The sequence below is a fragment of the Syngnathus scovelli genome, chromosome 6 (genome assembly GCF_024217435.2).
Source record: "Syngnathus scovelli strain Florida chromosome 6, RoL_Ssco_1.2, whole genome shotgun sequence".
In the NCBI taxonomy this organism is placed as follows: domain Eukaryota; kingdom Metazoa; phylum Chordata; class Actinopteri; order Syngnathiformes; family Syngnathidae; genus Syngnathus; species Syngnathus scovelli.
In genome coordinates, this window is record NC_090852.1 from 14,958,357 (window position 1) to 14,977,547 (window position 19,191).

Sequence of the window (19,191 nt, forward strand, 5' to 3'; positions counted from 1 at the left end):
TACGTATTTGTCTGTGTCAACCTTAACAATTTGAGTTACGCACAACAATAAACATTCAATATAGTTTTTGCTTTGAACCAGGGGTGGGGGTGGGGGTGGGGGATCTTGGAAAAATAGGAAAAAAATCAACATATGAAAAAATATTGAAAACAAAAAAAGAAAAACTAAATCTGCAAATTTGCAGGTTTCAAAACTGTGACTATGCAGGATATGACTGTAGCTTTAAGATGTAATACTACTACCATCACCTGATGGCAGACCCTAATCTGCGCTTAAATTAAAATAAATAAATATTGAATATTTAAAATTTCAAGTGAATTATATTATTTTTGTTAAAAAACACAGGACAAAATGAATTCTTGTACTTAATATTGGTTTGCTGTTTAGTGTTTTATTTTTGCCAACCTTGAACAGGAATTTTTTTCTGCGAGCCCTTTGGGTGTGTCAAACATTTTGTTGTTATGATTAAACATATTATAGACATTAAATATAGAGTTGACCATATTTAAAATAAAATGTCTGTCACTAAATATCATTTAAAGCTACTTTATTATTTAAAGCTACTTTCTGTAAAATTTTGTAAAAGAAGTTTGTGTATATAGTAATTTTTGGATGTTGATCCCCAGATTTATACACAATTGGCCAAGTATGGAACAATCATTACAGTGGGCACTCTGGCATTGCTTCACCATGAAGATATAAGATAAGTTTGTCCTTTCAAAGCTCTGCCACTGCCAAGGCCACTGAATGAAGTGAACGGCAGAATGAAGGGAACCAAAGTTAAATGACGGCTCACTAACCTGTGCTGTCATACCATGACAGATATACATGATGGGTATGTTGTCAGTGTCGGGTCCTTGGTCCAAACACAGGTCATTTCTGAGACTATTCTTCAACTGTGAAATTCAAAGAGAGAGAAAAAAGACAAAGATGTGATTAAAAAAAATGTCTCTTGGAATGATTAAACAAGTAGATAGTTAGAACAAATATCTGAATGAAAAAAAGATAAGAATTGATCATTCTTCCAATGAATAAATGCTAAATTTGCTAAATTTTCAACTACTTGGGCGAGAGAGTCGTGGCAGAAAGTAGCCTCACCTCGCCTCACTTCAGAATCAGCTTTATTGGCCAAGTTTGAGCATGCCGAACAAGGAATTTGAGTCCGGTTGATCTCAGCCTCTGTACATTTAAGTGACTAACAACATTTAGGTAACTAACAACATTTAAGTGGCAAGAACAGGATATTATTGCCCAGTGATGTCTCTGAAACTTTATGAGTGGTGTGAGTTCATCAGAGCGACAGCCTGGGGAAAGAAGCTGTGTCTGCTGGCTTTGGCGTATTTTCCAAAGCAAGTCCTTTCTCGCTGACATCACCATCTTACAATGCTCCCGTCTCTGGTCTTCTTTGAAACCACTTGACAAGCATCAGTGCATACGCTGAAGCGCCTGTTCATCTTTGAAGTTGTGAGATCAAATGTGATCATACGAGAGAGAACTGGACTCTAGACTGGTAGTGGAGCAGCAAAATCTTTGTGTGGTGTTCTTTGTTGAGCTTATTGGACAAGATCATACAATATGACCACGATCTTTAAACCCCTGAGTCTTGGAGTCCCTCAAAGACTAAAAAACAAAATAAAACATTGCAGGACACACATAGGCAACCCAATCATTCTCACAATCACACCTACAGACCATTTGGAGTGATCAATTGCCCTAAATAAAATATTAAGACATCACATTGATTGCGCAATAAATAGACACTTACTGATGGGTAGAGAAAGATGAAGTGTTTTACAAGGGGTTCACAAAAGCTTTTTTCTCTGGAACTACCATTTTCTTTTATTGATATTTGTATTTGTATCTGTCTCTATTTGTCCAATTATAATGTTTATGGTTGAGCTGGAGCCCATCCTAGCTGACTTAAATCAAGAGGCGCACTCTGAACTGGCCATTACAAATAATCATTCAACACCGATGGGCAATTTAGCTCAAGTGTACCTCCGGAGCTCCTGCATTGAGCAAACTTTACATTATTGCTCCCTTTCCCCATCAAGAAGAATTTGATGATGACAAGACAATTTGTTTTCATACGCATATAGTATTTAATTGTCCCACAGTAAAGTTTCGGACATAATGGAATTAAAACTTCTGTTCTGGAAGTGTATTTCTATAGACTGGCAGCTCTGTTGATGCTTCATTGTGCATTTGAATGAAACAAAATATTCCTGATGAATTGCAGACATCAAATTAATCTTACCACTCCATATGCAACTGTGTTACCGTAGGATCGGAGCTCAGGGTAGATATTGGCAAGGAACCAGCTGAATGGTTGGCACTTGAGTTTGGATCGCAGAGCCTGTCTCTCCGAAATGTCCCCAATATTTATTCCGGAATTCTATTGAAATAAGCAAACAGAACACCTCAAATTACACAGTGCTTCCCTTTTACAACAATAAAAATCCAATAAAACAGTTGCCAGTGCCCCAGTCCACACATTCACTGTTCGTCTCTAGCCCGGATAAAAAAATCACGAGTGTCATTCAAGGTAAAAACTGCCAGCATGTCACCGCGGGGACCACTGATGTGGCAAGTTGAAAGCTGCAACAATTGTGATTGAAAACATTTTTGTGATTTCTTTTATTGGAAATATGATATGCACAATGAATTGGACTGCCCGTAGTTCACATGTCATGGCCAGACCTTTTGTGCTGTACTTTTGAATTGAATCGAGCTGTGCTTTTATGCTTTTGAATTCAATTGAATTGAATTTTTGTCAAGGTTTTCCTTTGAAAACCTAAGCCTGTTGGTAGAGAAGCTGATCATTCAATTTAAAATAAAAATAGAATAAGCAACAGGCTGAAGGGTACGGTATGCTAACATTATATAAACACAAACAAGGAACTAAGTGCGTGCCTGACGTATCATATTTAGAATTATTCAAATAAATATAGCATAAATAACATGCCAACAAGTTTATCAAACCATCCGTGTCACGCCAAATCATTAAATCCAACGAAATCTTCATCCTCACCTTAGACCTGCTTTTAGGTTGTCTAAAATGTTGTGTACCTTTGGTCACCAGTGTCACCAGAAGCATAATTCCTGTGGAGGCCAAGCACGGGCTACGAAATTCAGATACGAAACTAGACTGTCACCAGCACAAAAAGGAACATGTGCCTTTTTTCACTTAGATCGCGGTCTACTTTCTATCACCAAATTGTCAGGCATGCAGAAGGCGCCTCGCTCCTGTCTGCCAAATTCCCAAACACACACACTTGCCCGAACATAAATTCGGCTTTTAGTGTGAAAGAAGCAGTCAAACATGAGTGGCTCTATTTTAATAGACAGCGCATGTGCAATTGGGCGTAAAAACTGGCGCATCTTGATCATTTTGCAGATACAAGCCTCCTTTAGTGAGTTGGGGAATTTGGTAGACCATGCTGGGCAGTAAAGGTCGTGGGTGGGGCGTAGGTGGTATACAGCAATTTCGGTTAATTGAATTGAATCTAGGTGCAGGCAGACAGATGCCACGCGTGGTGGATGTCAAGGCATAATTACTATAATCACCTGAAAACATTTTTAAAATCACTCCCCCGGCTGCAGCACAACTATTAGGGGTGTCACATAGACACAAACATTCCGGGTGAAAGGCAGTTTCCAAGTGCCCACTTCACACCGGTGATCTGCAATCACCCTGAGTCACCCTGGCCAACTTTACATTTACAAGTGGAGCTCTTCTTGCAGTTCATTATAAATGTAATTCGCACGTGTCAATCTTCACCAAAGACTCCTCCAGCATGTAGACCGTCCGCCTCTTCTGCACGGAATCTAAAGTCAATGAGTGAGACCCAGGAAGCAAGTTCATGCCCACAAGGGTACAAACGCCTGTTTCCATCTGCAGTCGTCACAAAAAAAAGAGTTGGCAACCCTCGCAGCATACACGAGTCAAAGGTCTTCAGTAAAATTGTCCAATTGTAAAACAAAATGGCAAAAAGCCCATGATTAGTTGACTTCAAGCTTTTTTCACTGATGCCGGAAAGAGGACTCATCCTCTATCAAACAGAACCGAATATTACATGTCAAATAAACTTCAACGTCTCAGGTGAACTGCTTTCCAATATTGTACCTGAAATGGAACATTCCAGGCCATGTAAACATGACTCTTATAGTTGTCCATCCAGACCTCAGCAACTCTTAAAGCATTGCGACGCACGAGGGCTGTCAGATTTTCTGTGTAGGGCTTGTGGGCTCTCTCGATGTGTGCAATCCTGGAGCAAGGAAGAACTTCTACGCTTCCACCACACTGCCATACCTAAGAGTGACAATGAGAGAGAGAGAGAGAGAGAGAGAGAGAGAGAGAGAGAGAGAGAGAGAGAGAGAGAGGGAGAGAGAGAGAGAGAGAGAGAGAGAGAGAGAGAGAGAGAGAGAGAGAGAGAGAGAGTATTCAATAAAAAAAAAGCCATCCTTTTTTCGACAAAAATACTTGGCTTGCCACAGAAAAATAAAATACTTGGCTTGCCACAGAGAAATAAAATACAAGGCGCCGTCTTTTTGCGGATATGTGTATTTACAACCCAGGATAAAAATATGCGTCCTCACAATTGGTAAAATCAACCTCGAAAACAAAAAGCAAAGGTAAAAGACGCAGACACTCATAAAAATAAGAAATTATAGTCTCAGATCACAATACTGCAGGCCTTGATGCTCAATCTGGTTTTGAGTGAAATGCAATTATTGGTGCCCACCAAATTGCAGTGTATTGCAGTGGGATTTTTTGGCAGGTATAAGGGGGGGGGGGGGGGGGTTAGCGCTGGCGTGGGAGGAAATGCAGCCGACCTTTTTGCCATCTAATTGAAGCGGCTCCCCTTATTCCCTTTAAATTCAGCGCAGAGAGAAGCGTAGCACGCTGTCTGTAGATCGCTGTGCGAAAAGTCAAAAATATTACAAGATCTCACAGATGTTAGGTTGGCCCACTGTGGATTGACACCACCATCTACCATTGCGGCCATGTGGGACAATTCCCCAACATTATTCAGATAATAATGATTACAATTCATTCAATGAATTGAAATTCAATGGATTGAGAGGCACTGTCCCACGCTGGTGTCATATTTCTGTTCGAAATTCGATCACGTTACATCATACATTTCCTCCGTGTGCCTAATCTGTCTGCCTGCGCCTCGATTATACATCAAAATCGTGCTAGAACACCTGCGCTAAGAAATAGACCTACTGTTAGAAAGTCGACAATTTAGTCTACTTTTGGGTACTAAATTGCTTCTTGCGCCGTGGGCGTGCTATATGATAGGCTACAATGTTTATCCAGGCATATCATGGTCAGCCAAAATCACAAAAAACGCTAAACTTGACTTGCTCCGCCACAAAAACTAAAATGCATCCTTTTTTATGCAGAGCGCAGGCTACTCTACATCGGGGGAGTGGTATCTCACACAAAATAAACTACACTTGACCCTGGACAAAAATGAATTTGCCACCATTGTAACTGTCTACCAAAATAGGGCCCCTTAAATCAGGTCACACTGTCGGGACAGAGATTACCAAGTGTCCAGTGGTAGACCCATTTTTTTCCTGTTCATTGTTTATACCATAAATCTGTAAAGAGTCTTTCCTGATGCATAAATTGCTGCAACCTGCCTGCATTCTCCCCCCCCCCCCTGGTGTGATGAAGATGGCAGGAAATAGATCATCATCTGTCACAGTTTGAATAAAAGGGTTTAAAAGCAGCTTGCCATATCTTGGGAATTTTCTTTTCCATGAAGTAATGTTTCTTGTGGAGGTGAGTCCCAGCAGAGCAGTTTATGAGTGGCTTTAAAAATTTCAATATTCTTTCTTATTTGTAAGGTTGTTGCAGTATTAATTTTGGTATTTGAAATAATGGATGGATGGATAATAATAATATTTAAAAAAGTGCAACATAATGTCGAATCAATAATTTCAAGGTTGATTCACATTTGTTCTTGGGAGAAAAAAAAACATTGATTCCATATTGTTCTTGAAACTAACTGCTTGTTGCCGGAGGTAGCACTTGTTTGCCAATCTTGGCTTCTTCTATACTAAAAAACAAGAAAACCTTGTTTCTTTGTGCAGTGTTCGTGTGTGCAATAATTTCCTGTGACCTGCCTGCATTCTTCGCCCTCTTTTCAAGACATAAACCAACCACATCGGCTGTACATTTTTAGGCTGGTTGATCCCTGTCATTATAAGCCATGTCTGTATAATGATATCCAATAAAAAAAACTGTGATATGTCCCTCAAGTGACTCCAATCAAAAAAATGAAAGGAAGGGGACAGGTTGTGGCCATACTCTTCATTAAAAGTCAGCGTTTCTGAAGGCATTAGCTATCTAAATATTCCTCAAAAATTAATGGAAACTGTTTTCATTTCCTGATCAAAAAAAATTCATAGAGCGAGCTAATGTTAATGAAAAAATGGAGTATTATGGCCTTAGGGCCTCTTTAAATAGTTATAGAAGTTGAAAACACCAGCTACGCATTTTCAGTCAAGGCGAAGGTGGAATTTAGGTGAACCAGGCGTCTTAATTACGGATTAGAAAGATAACCAAAATAACTCATATTTCATGAGAAATTAGATCACCATTGTTCCAACGATAAGATATAATCATATATAATCCTATAATTAACTATAACGCTTAAAATAGCATGATAAAGCTCCTTTAATAAGACACTTGAGTTAACATGGTTGTTGTGGTTATGATACAGATGTGCAACAAGTCTGGGAAATTAATTATCCTCTTTAATCTGCATGCTGAAATTGTTTTCTTTCAGCATGCTGACGACCGCATATGCTTCTGAACTAAAGTTTCTTTTCCGGATGTGAAGAATGTGCAATGGTTACTAAAAGCAAATTATTATGCGGTGGCTGACCGTGTTTGGCTGCAGGTTTATGCGCACAAACTCACCCTGATGCCAAGCTCTACATTCTCCCCTCCGTAAACTTCCATCCCCTCATCGAGTAGGCCAATTTCCTCAAAGTACTTCCTGTCAACCACAAAGCATCCGATAAGAGCGGGACTCCTAAAAAGAGAGAAGGGCAAACTCAGACTGCATGCAAAATGGGTTAAACGGGCAAGTTCATGTCAAATAGTACAACTGATCACACATTACTTTTCTATTTTGTGTTACTTTCCTATAAAAGATGTGGTGTGATGCCGGGGTTGGTATTATGCTTTTCTGTCGTACTAGAATAAAGAAGCGTAATTATGCATCCATTAGAGTAGGTGACTGACGAGTCTAAAAATGGCAGAGGCCCCAGTGCCGTGTAAGAAAATAAATAAATCGAGTATAGAATCAAAAAATTATCAAACATCAAATTTGGAAAATCGTGACCACCCACTCAGAACTCTTGCACTTGATTTTACCTGATTGGAGCTGTGTGGTTGCGCAATGACCACCAGGACTTTGGTGGGTTGAGGTATCGACACCAGAGCTCCCAATCAAAGCCCTGAGCAGATAATGGGTATTCTTCCATCTCAAATGTATCATATTTGATGTTGTCAAAAGAGGGAGACACCACCCGAGTGCGGTCCTCCTTTATTCGCTGAAGAACCGGCTCTGCCCTGTGGGATGTCAAACAACAAGAAAATATAGAAACTGCTACTTGGCAAAGAACTGTATCTAATTTGATTTTGTGAAAATAATTCAATCCATGATTCAACAAACTACAAAATATGCTACTGAAATAACCAGTATAAAACTGAACACACTTTATTTGGTCATAAATTTAGGTCCAATTCTGCATTGTTCTATCATTTGCCAAGTAAACCTGCTGATGTAATTATGAATCATAAAAGTAAATGGACAATACAACAAGCTCAGAACACAAACTCTGAAAAAAACCTGTGATTTATAGTCTGGGAAATACGGTAAATTACTTAAAGATGCTACCACTGACAAGCAGCCAATAGAATGCTGTGAGAAATGGGTCATTGATTGAGATGAGATGGGAGCTTATGGGTGATATTAAAGAGTTTGTGTATCATTGTTTGGAGTATATTAATGGATTAACTTCACATGACCTGGTGCTTGAGGTAGATTTTTACTCATTACTTTATTACGCTATCCTTCTGTGCTGACTTAATTTAGGATTATTATGTTTCCTTCCTAAACTAAAACCCAAACACAGAATTATATGTGTACTTTTTTTTGCACATTAAAAGTATTTTCACTCAAACTCACCAACCAGTGTTGAATTCCACATGTGCATCAAATAGAGCGACCACAGGCGCTGAAGCAACTCTCCACCCACTGACTCTGGACCTGATCAGTCCTTCTTGTTTGTCATGATGGACTACTTTGATGAACTCCAATCCATGCTGAGCATTCATCTCATCGACACAATTCTGAAGGTTCTCTTTCAATTCCGCTGGAGAGAAAGAACACATGCAAACAGTCAAGTGAGTGAACAAGCGATATTGTGAGAAATTCCCTTTCCAAAATAAAATTCAAGAATTATTGCTTTTTTTTAAGTAACTGCAAAAAAAGAGAGCAAAAATTTTCCTAAAAATCATTATTTATTACACATGACAAATTGAAAATAAACACGCACACATCTCATTCTTTGTATTCAAATACACATTTTGTTTTTTGGTATTTGGTCTGCAGACTAAAAACATTATTTGAATAGAAAGAATGAGACAAACCACTTCAGACAGAGGCTGTCTACTCAAATTCTAAATTACCCATTGGAGTTATCCCTGTTATAATCCTGCCCGTAGGCTACAGCTGCTGCCTTCTCCTTTCTCCTCCTTATTACTACCAACCTAGATTCTCCTGCCCGTTTCTCCTTAATGAGCCACATTTTGATGAGCACAAGATGAGCATGTTCCCCCATATTTTGGAGTATTTGAAAATAATTATGTGGTGTGCGGTTCAGGGCATAAAATTTGATATATCCAAGCATTAAATATCAACTCATCAAATCACACTTTAAGTTAAAATTACACAAGTCAGATTTCGTGGCGGGCCCACGGTTAGCACATCTTAGTGCAGAGGTCAAGGATTCAAATCTGGACTGTGGCCTTCATTTGTGGAGTTAGGAAGTTTCCTCATATCTGCTTGCTAATATCTTTTTTCATTCAAATACAACTTTACTAACTATGAGAACTAACGAGACTAACGATACAGTAATATGATATGAAATGTTTGCCTCCAAATTTGGGATATTGCCATCGACTTGACGATTTACGTTTGAGTGCTACTTTGACCACATCCGCTATATTTTATTAGCTCATCAAATTCAAAAACATTTAATGAGCTGCATGGGTATATATATATTCAAAGTCTTATTATATTTGTACTGCTCAAAAACGGGCATGCACACACACTTTACTTTATCACAGAATCAGAATTAGCGTGGAATACTAACAGCTCCTGGAGCATGAGTGAACATTCACCCATGAGACCTGAGGATGATGAGACAGGGATGTTTTGCCAGGACTCAGAATGAGCAAATACGACATGATATCAAGCTATCCTCACGTCTTTTATCAGGGGGAACGCAGGGGTATCTAAGTTAAATAAGGCTTGAACATGTTCTATTTGCTCTTTATCGAAGAAATATCCAACCCTGACACTAACGTATGGAACCAAATCGAACTGTGAATTTCGTGCATCTTTGCACCCCTAATATTTAAATAATCTAAATCATCTGTCTTAAAACAACATAAAAAGATTGAGGAAGGTTGGTAACTCTTACTGTTAGTGCTGTGGTCATCAACTAGTATGATCTCCTTGAGTAAATGGGATGGAGTCCTCTGGATGGCTGTGTGCACGGAGCGCAGCAGCACTGACAAGGCCTCATTGACAAAGATGAAGATGATACTCAACTGAGGAAGGTCGGGCGAATACCACATGTTTTTACATCTGAGGGATAAAGCAGAGGAATGACATTACTCCACACCACCACGTTTATAGATTCAGTTGTCACCAACACACCCAAGTAACTATCCAACTGACCCGTCCGGACGAAAATCTGGGATCGGCCGGGTGATGGAAAGCCGATCACTGAGGTAGCTGTTGTAACCATAATAGCGGAACTTTTTGATGGCAATTCTTCGACTTTCTGGGCCCAGGTCATGACCCCAGTGATCAAATAGTGAGGATCTTGGGTTTGAGGCTGATGAGGATGAAGCATCTTCATCTTCTTTCTGGGGTTTATCTGTGGGGGAAGAAAAAGTGATTTTTTTGTGCTAAAAAAAAAAGATTGAGCACTGGAAACTGCAAGCTGTCGGTTGAAGTTGATTTGCTTTCAAGCACCTTGAAGAGTGTTTTTGATCTAACAACATGGATCTACCTTGTCACGAGATGGTACAAGACTTGATTTTACTCGCCGGCAGGTACAAGGTTTCCTTCCGCCACAATAAATAACAGCTGTGTAAACTCAGTGTTGTTTACTATATTTGCAATTTGACCTTAAATTCAATTCAAACACTGTTATACGGTAGAGTTTCACCTTGGGTAACAAATGCCCCTGTTCATGAACAAATGAGTTTACGAATATAATTTTCAGATTTCTTTTTCCTTGCTTTCAAAACTATGCTTTGTGAACAGTCACAGGGTGAATGTCATTTATGCCAAGCTTCAACACATGCCTGTGCTGAACCTTATACTGTTTGTCCAAATATGCTTTATCTCATTTTTGTTGCCTCTCAAACAATAAATTCTAAAGCTCTGTTATTTTTTAATTACATTTTTGTCTTCACAATTTATGAACCAATCGAAACGATTGAAAATAAATCTCTTAACATGCTAAGTTTATGACTTAAAAATTGATACAATCAGCCAATGACTAATTTCTATATGTATACCTTTAGATATATTTTCTATGTGGTAAAATGTGAGATCACAGTTATTTGTGTACATACTTACATGCTAGGGTACAAAAAATGAAAATACCTGCGATTGTTAAGTGTATTTTTGAACTACAGAAACAATAAGTACAGTTTCTCATCCATATATCTGCAAAATCAGTATTTACACAGGGTTTGATTTTCATTCTCTGGCTGGGGACTGTCAAACATAAAAACTATCTTGCTATGAAGTGCCTCTAAGCCTTGCCTCTATGGCGGCAAAGACATTTTAATGAGATTTGATGTACTGTATTGCCTCCTATGCTTATTACAAACTGCATGCTCTCGTAGGTGAAATGTCATGTCCCCTTAAGTTTTCTCAAAGCCGCATAATAAACACCCTTGGAGCACTGTTAATGGGTTTCCATTACTTAACATGGCATGCACGCAACTACTATTAAGATACAATGTCTGAAATTATATGTCACTGTTTGGGATTGAATGTTACAGAAAAATCAAAAGGCATTTGAAAACGCATTAATGTTTTCAGATTTTCGGATTTTGGTTACTCCTGGCAACATTGAAGAGATGGATGTTGTTTGTCAAAGGTTTTCTAATCGTCCAATGAGTCACTGTGCTATATTTTTGGGTGCAGATAGATTTTTTTGGGTGTCATTCGCAAATAAGCCCTTGAGATTGTTGCTAGGCGCTCATTTGTTTTCCCCAACCAACCAGCCTCATGGATGAATTTAAGACTTAAGGCACATATTTATATTATATTAATATATAAAATGTTTATAATATAATATAAAAATTTTAGAATTTTCCAGGATTTTGTTTTTCGACTGCCGCCGCCCTCTCCAGCGCTCTCACCAAGCACTATATAAATAAACTTGACTACCATGCATGTTTTTGGGATGTGGGAGGAAACCCACGCAGGCATGGGGAGAACATGCAAATTCCACACAGGGAGGGCTGGAGGTGGAATTGAACCCGCACCCTCTGAACCATGAGGTGGACGTGCTGATCATTGTGTCACTGTGCTGCCATATATATAAATATATATATATATTTCTTCAACGCCCACACCCCTAAGGATTTGAAAGAATTTTCTTTTTGTTCCGAGAATCTCATGTGAGCAGCAGTCCTTGCACCATTATCTTCCTCTGAAAGTGTTTTGTGTCACAATATTAGAGGCGCAGACAATTCCTTTCCCTTTTGCACACCCTCAGATTCCCTCCATGAAGCACAAAGCGCCGTTTCATATCACAGCCCGGTATTATGGAAAGAGTGCATATTTTGTGAGCTGTGTTGCCTTTCACCCACACATCTAAGGGCAACTTGTTTTTGCAAAAAAGCATGTGAGTGAAGAGTGGAAGATTGAAGTCAGCATTTTGGTGGATGCAACTTTTGATCAAGTACAATTTTCTGTTCCGGTACATTCATTCATCCACACTCAAATTTAAAGGCTTTTTTTCTTTCTTGAACCTAGGAAACTACAATTTAGACGGTTTCATATTCAGAACATAAATCAGTTAATTATGTTTTCTACATTTTTCATATGGAATAAAAAGCAAGACCCTTTTATTCAGGTTGTCTGTACTCTTATGGAAGTTTTTTTTTTTTTACCAAAAATGTTTGCCGAGAAGTGCTGAGCATGTCTGCCTCACAGTTGGGTAGTGTGAGAATCTCAGTTCCGGCCTTTGTGTGAGGCATGTGCATATTCTCTCTGTTTTTCTCTGGGTAGTACTACATTTATAAATAATGCATGTTAGCTGTTGGTTGTCCATCGGTGTGAATGAAAGTGTGAATATACCGTATTGGCCCGAATATAAGACGATGTTTTTGCATTGAAATAAGACTGAAAAAGTGGGGATCGTCTTACATTCGGGGTCTAGATATAATACTATATATATATGTATGTAACTTGCTTTGTGAGCTTGGAACAATCTTACCCTGTGCCTGCCAACAATAATAAGATCAATCCAATGAAACGTCAACTTCACGCAAATGTCAAGACGTTGCATAACATCTGCCATCCTTCACTAAAAATACACATCAGTGTCAGTTGCTGTTTGGATGTTCACCATATACAAATAGTAAAGGAGAATGGCTTTTCCTTATCTGAACGAGCAGAACGAGCTTGACTTCTGAGGGACTAAATTGGAACAACAGCAAGTTCTTTAAAGGAGAGAGCCTGAAAACGAAGTAAAGCAAAGCACGTTTATGCTGTTTTAGGACACTGAACAGCACAAACAAGGGAAAGGAGTAAGGATTAAACCTGAGCAGGGAAGAGGGGGAGAAGAAAGGAGATCAATGACCACATTTAGCGGACAACAGGAAAGAAACATTTGTTTAAATGAATCCCACAATGCAAAGCAGACATATTTTGTGTTGCCTGCTGAATTGCCAGCCCCCAGTCGCTGAGGTTCATAGTTTAAGGAGGTTAGCACTGTTACATAAACTCGGTGGACAGCGTCACAGGCAGAAAGCATCAAGGACAACAGGAAACCAAGAGATTTAGGACACTATCTAAAAGGTGCAGAAATGCTCTGAAAAGCTGAGCCCACTGAGACTGCAAAGCCACCTTACAATTCACAAGGTGTGAACAAAGATGCTCCATGTCGTGCAGCAACCACCTTGGTGAGTCAATCACTATAGATAGCAATTGTTATTTTTAGGTGATTGGAACTTAGTACTTACTTGTAAGAATGCATTTCTTTTTTTTTTTTTATGCCTTTCTGTATTAGTACTGCAGGACTATCCTAGGAAAGAGGAAGCCTTCACTTGCCTCAGCAGGTCTTAAGAAGAACAAAGAGCCACCACTTCACCAGTGACATGGTGGCATTCCAAAGACCTATGACATCACCCGGTATGATGCCCCACTCGCCAACCAGAAGACAAAAGACCAAGACCTTGATCCCAGCACCCTATCCATGCTGTTGGTCCTGGTTCAGATGGGTCTGCAAAATTCCAAATGACCCCCTGCTGAGGTGAAAGTCTGTTCAGAGATCTCTAGTGTAGAAACAGTCCTACATTGGGCCTCCTTAGGTTTATTTGGAGGAAATATAAAACAAATACAAATGAATGTGTTTTGTGTTTATCTTTTTCTTGCTTCATTATTGCAAAATAATTTTAAGAAATTCAGTCACCAGTTCCAGCCCCCTCTGAAACTGAAAACAAATCCATCTCAGCTACTATTTCAGATTATTGCGCCTCAATCATCCCTCACAATGTAGATGAACAAGCACAGGCAGTAAAAACAATGATTGCTCCAGGCCCGTCTTGTGTGAATGAGAGTTTTATCATGCAGAGACAATGTGTGGGACTCCAGGGGTGAAAGAGTGAACATCTGTGGAATCCTGTATGGTTGCCTGAATCTTGGGGTGGGAAACAGTGGTCTATTGTTCTACTTCTGGAATTGTATCATTTAGAATTTATATAAATCATTTCAAAAGATCCTGAAAGATATTTACAGAAAATGTGTATGAACAAATCAGAATCATATCTATCAAGCGTAACAATAGTTGTCATTAAACTAAATTTAAATTTGTATGGTTAATCTGAGGAGTACTTCCCATGTGTGATTTGTTCCATCAAGAGCAATGAGAGTGGTAAAATATTACTTTTCCAAAATGCCTGGACGGACAAGTAATTCAGAGTTTAGAGGGGACATTGTTTTCATCATTGTGTCCTCTGAATGGTGTCTGAAAAAGCAGCTTTCAAGCAGCAAGGTAATACACAATGTCAAGGTGACTGCTAGCTCCTCATTGCCATTCTTTACTTCTTGAACTTCTATAAAAACATGTTTTTATGCTGTATCTGACAAGTCAAAAAAGATTTCTTCATGGATTTGTGAGCGACTATATGATATAAAGTATATCCAACACCGAGAATCTTTGTCACTTGTCCTCTTTCGTTCTCTTTTACGTGCTGCATGAGTGACAGCGGGGCATTTCTGAAAACTAGGGGTTAGGGTCCTCTAATTCGCTCTGATGGTGTGTGTGGTGATGACAGTGTGCAAGAGTGAGTGTGTCAGAGAAGGAAGAGACACGATGACATGGAGGCCAGGAGGCAACTGTGAGAGGACTAGTGAAGGAATCATTCCTCGAGGCAGATGAATGTCCTTGGTTGATACCACAAGAGACAAACTGACTGCCTGTACAAAATTTGAGACATTTGACAATGGCTGTTTAAATCGTATAGAAACTAATCTGACCTAGGAATAATATATATAACCAAAATAATATTACGCACAAGTGGCAATATAAACTAATACACACTTTGCTATTCAGTGGAGGAGAGGAGAGATTTAAAGAAAATCCCCAACTGGTTTATTGTAAGTTATTATAGATGTAAGCAATGCACATTAAAGAAAATATGTTCAATTTGAATTAAAATAAACCACCTTTTTTTCCATTTTGTATTTCTATTCCTGTATTTCTTTTTAATTTGTGAATGGTCTGCAGATACTACTCAACATAATCATGTTGGATCAATTTGGCTGAAATCCGAGCTGCAATGCAATGTGGAATCAAAACAAATCTGACTATCAAGAACTTGAAAAGAAAAGACCTGAGATCGGCAATTCACTCCAAAAAATTCAAAGTGTCCACCATCTCAGTGTGCTGCAGATTTGTAACTCTCCCACCTCAGTCTTTTCGTTTTGCATAGTAATTTTGAATTATGCAAATACTGAATTAATCGCTTAAAAATAACGAGCCAGTGATTGATTTGAAGTATTTTAGTACTTTGTTAAGACATCAACGGAAAACTCAATTAAGTATTCAATGACCAGGCAAGAGTGCTTCGTCTCCCTGCTCTACTGCACAATGACAGAGAGGGTCGGGAAGCTGCAGTGATTTTAAATCATTCAGATAATGTGTTGACCTGAGGGAGCACACACGCAGATGACTTTAGCAGCATGATAGCAGGAAGAGAGAATGTGACTGGACAGTGAATAAACACTGCTCATTAACAACATGCACACAAATACACTCGAGCGGCTCCTCCAAGGTAGACTGATGCAATAGGCGACCTCCAAACACCTCGAGAGGGATTCATATTTGATCTATTCCTGATGCTGGGACAAGATTACCGTTCTCTCTCAGAGGGGATTCAGCTCCAGTTGGTACAGTTTGCTTTATTTAAAGGTGACACAGGCTCGGCAGGATTTTGCTGCTTCCTGAATGTTTCATTTTTCGGCACTTCATCTCTGAGCATTTCAAAAACTTTGTTTATTGTGTATTCTTAATTAATGACTGTCATTTCCAAGTGCTATATTGTTGTTCTATGTTAAAAAATGCATTGTCATTACCAATGTAATATTTATGTTGTTACTGGCCTAAATTAAATGGTAAACACACTAAACTTTTTTTAGGTTTCTGGAATGGTTTACTGATCCACTTCCCTTATTAATCGTTATTCAGCAGTATCTACGCTTTGTCCCTCAAAGCCAGCGTCCATAGTGGCTGCAGTTTTTATCATCAAGCCACGCAATTACACTGGTAGAATAATGTAGTCCTGCAGTGCATGACATGTTAAAAAAAGATATACTGCACACTCCACATCCACAACTTGAATGAACTATACAATCATTAGCAGCGCTATCTTGAATGGCACCCTGTGAGCGACCCCACCCCCCCCCCCCCCCCATCATTATCCTCTTTATCGTCAATGCTAATAGCAGTGTGGGCGACCACAATTACATTCCTCACACTTTTGACATAAATTACAATATTATTAACATGAATATTTCCTCACAGGATTTTAAAATTAGTAGCTAGAAGTGCAGGTATCCAAGGCTCAAAATTAATAAGTTCAGATCGCAGGTTCTGAGGTTTGGATATTAAAAAAAAAAAAAAGTCAGATCATTGCTCAAACAAGTTGAACGCAAGCAAAAATTGGCGGATAATTTCACTGTTAATAAGCCGACTAACTGTAAGAGATCGCGAAAATTGCTTTATAAAAACAACGTTGCCATATGGAAAAGCAACTTGCCAAGCCTTATGGGACAACAGAGTGGGAGGAAGATGTTACAAAGTGATATTTATTTAAACAGCTTTTGGACGAAAAGGGGTCTATAGTCAATGTGCATGAACATTAATTGTGCAATTATCAATGGTATCTGATTCCCTGAAAAAGGTCAGGCCAATTACGTATCAAAATGACGACATACCCTGCGCCATCTTGTGCATTGTTGAACAGCTTACGTAATCATTACAAGGTGTAAAAACTGACTTGTTTCCTGGTCTATTTTTGCGATAAAATGCCAAATGTAGTCAAGTACTACTTTGTTTTTCGATATCTTTATATCTTCTTTGCTTTTTAATGTACTTATAATTATGTCAAGCACATTGCGGATGACATTTACGATGCAGATGAAGCTGTTTAGCCTTGCCTTGCCTTGCCTTGCCGTGATGCATTTGGCCTTGCCTCCAAGATTCGGATGTAAATAAACAGGTCCATCATTTCTGTAACTTTAAGATGTTAACTGCAATGTTTTAATTATTGTGTTGTCTTCCGGTTTCATTTTAGGAAGTTTTGGCTTTAGTAGCAAGGCTTTTTCCTTTCTTAAAGTGCTTTTAGGAGTACACGTGAAATACTGCACTGCGCGAACAGGCAGTGCTAGGAAGAAGACTACGACTGGAGTTGGACTGAATTATGACTGCCTGACTGAGCAGCTTTCTCGAGGTGACAGGCCAGTGAATAGGCGGAGGTAATGCATCACAAAGAGCTGGGTCATTCATTTATAATTTTTTTCCACATTAAAATTCAAAATCAAATATTGACATTTTTAATTCATTCAAATGTTTTAAAACAAGGGTGATGTAAAAATGACACTGGATTCTATGAGATCAGAATCAAGCACATGTACAGTAGTACTGGCCAACATTCAAGACATTTAACCCTTGTGTGGTGCTCGGGTCTGTGGGACCCGTTTTCATTTTTGATTAAAAGAAAAATGATACGATTAATTAATTTTTCAAAATGAGACTCACTGACTTTGGCTCATTTTCTGTGAAGAACATATATCAGAATACATGATATGTTATAAATGTGACCTAACAAAGGTAAGGTAAAGGTAACAAAGGTTTATATCTCACTTTGTAACTGTTTTTAAATGTTGTACTTTTGATTACAGTATGTGAAGCATATTGTGAATGAAAGTCACAATAAATGAGGCATGCTATGTTTTTACAACAGCTAGTTATTGCTAAATGTCTCCTAGGTAATGCACCAGTTGATTTGGGATTTCTTTTTTTTTTTTATGGGGAGAGGAGGGGGTTGATTCATGGGATTTTACAATGCATTGAAGAGAAAAAAAAAGTTCTTCTGAGGATGAGGACGTTCAAATAAATCTTGTAAATGAAGACAGAGGAAGTAAGTGAGGACAGGACCTCAAAATGGCATGACACTAATAAACAATTATGATTCTGGGTGCTCTGCCTATGGTACAAAGGTTAAAAGAACTACAATCTTGAGTTTTGATAATGCAATGGCCTCATCCTGTTTAATTCTGGCCCATGTCTTACAGTCTCAACCCTCACCATCCAGCCATCTGTCAGCCGTGACCTACTGGTGACATGAACATGGCTGCACGCCAGTGACTGCGAGAGGGAGGAGGCTTGAGCACAATGAGGCTGATGACAGAAGACCAGAGGAAGGCGGCAAACTGATGATATAACGTAATTAGGGATAAAAGCCTGATAATGGAAATGTATAGGGAGAAAGATGCAACATTAAGAGAATGGTATAAATGGATGTAATCCTTTTGCCCTAGAATGATCAAATTTAATTCCTCTTGGCTTAAGCTTGATGAAGCTTGAAGCTGAAAAATGAGGTTATAAAAAAGGTTGACAAGTTGATATCAGATGAAGCAATCATTTTATAGTAAAATATGACAAAAACATTTGATTCAACAGATTTATTTTATTCCAAATATTGTGTTTGCTGCCTCTGTCAAGCTATTTGTCTTGCTACATAAGGAAGGAGTTTAAGCAACTAACGAAGCTTCTTAATGTTCAGAACCATGGGTGAGGGACAGTTGCGCTTCCATTTGTATGACCGATTAATCCTGGAGGGATCTTTTTGAAACAGTCGTCTAATCTTGTAACCACAACAAAGGGACACTTCATTGAGCCGGAAAATCAACTCCAGCTGTTATCTTGTTTACCTGCTGTGATTACTGCAGGGGCAAGAAAAAGAACATGGCTCACCCAAATCGTTATATAATCATGACACGCAGTCTCAACTGCTTGTTCCTTACAAGTATAAAGCACAATTTGAACTATCCCAGGTTATTGCCACAGTGTGAATGCCAATAATCTCCTTTTTTTTTCTACATGTCCCTTGCGATTGGC

The 19,191-nt window shown here is 38.8% G+C and overlaps 1 protein-coding gene across 4 annotated transcripts in view; it reads right to left on the reverse strand.

The window, feature by feature from the left end:
- The window catches only part of galnt18a (UDP-N-acetyl-alpha-D-galactosamine:polypeptide N-acetylgalactosaminyltransferase 18a), a 52,721-nt gene that overhangs the window by 18,472 nt on the left and 15,058 nt on the right, over window positions 1-19,191 (reverse strand). For 3 of the 4 annotated variants that reach the window (XM_049724112.2, XM_049724110.2, XM_049724113.2), the window contains exons 2-9: window positions 9,996-10,197; window positions 9,736-9,902; window positions 8,217-8,403; window positions 7,400-7,597; window positions 6,941-7,055; window positions 4,127-4,312; window positions 2,258-2,395; window positions 801-896 (exon numbers count right to left, since the gene is read on the reverse strand). In XM_049724112.2, coding sequence (XP_049580069.1) covers window positions 801-896; window positions 2,258-2,395; window positions 4,127-4,312; window positions 6,941-7,055; window positions 7,400-7,597; window positions 8,217-8,403; window positions 9,736-9,902; window positions 9,996-10,197 — 1,289 coding nt within the window. The remainder of the gene's footprint in view (window positions 1-800; window positions 897-2,257; window positions 2,396-4,126; window positions 4,313-6,940; window positions 7,056-7,399; window positions 7,598-8,216; window positions 8,404-9,735; window positions 9,903-9,995; window positions 10,198-19,191) is intronic. The other variant, XM_049724111.2, reaches the window with a different exon arrangement.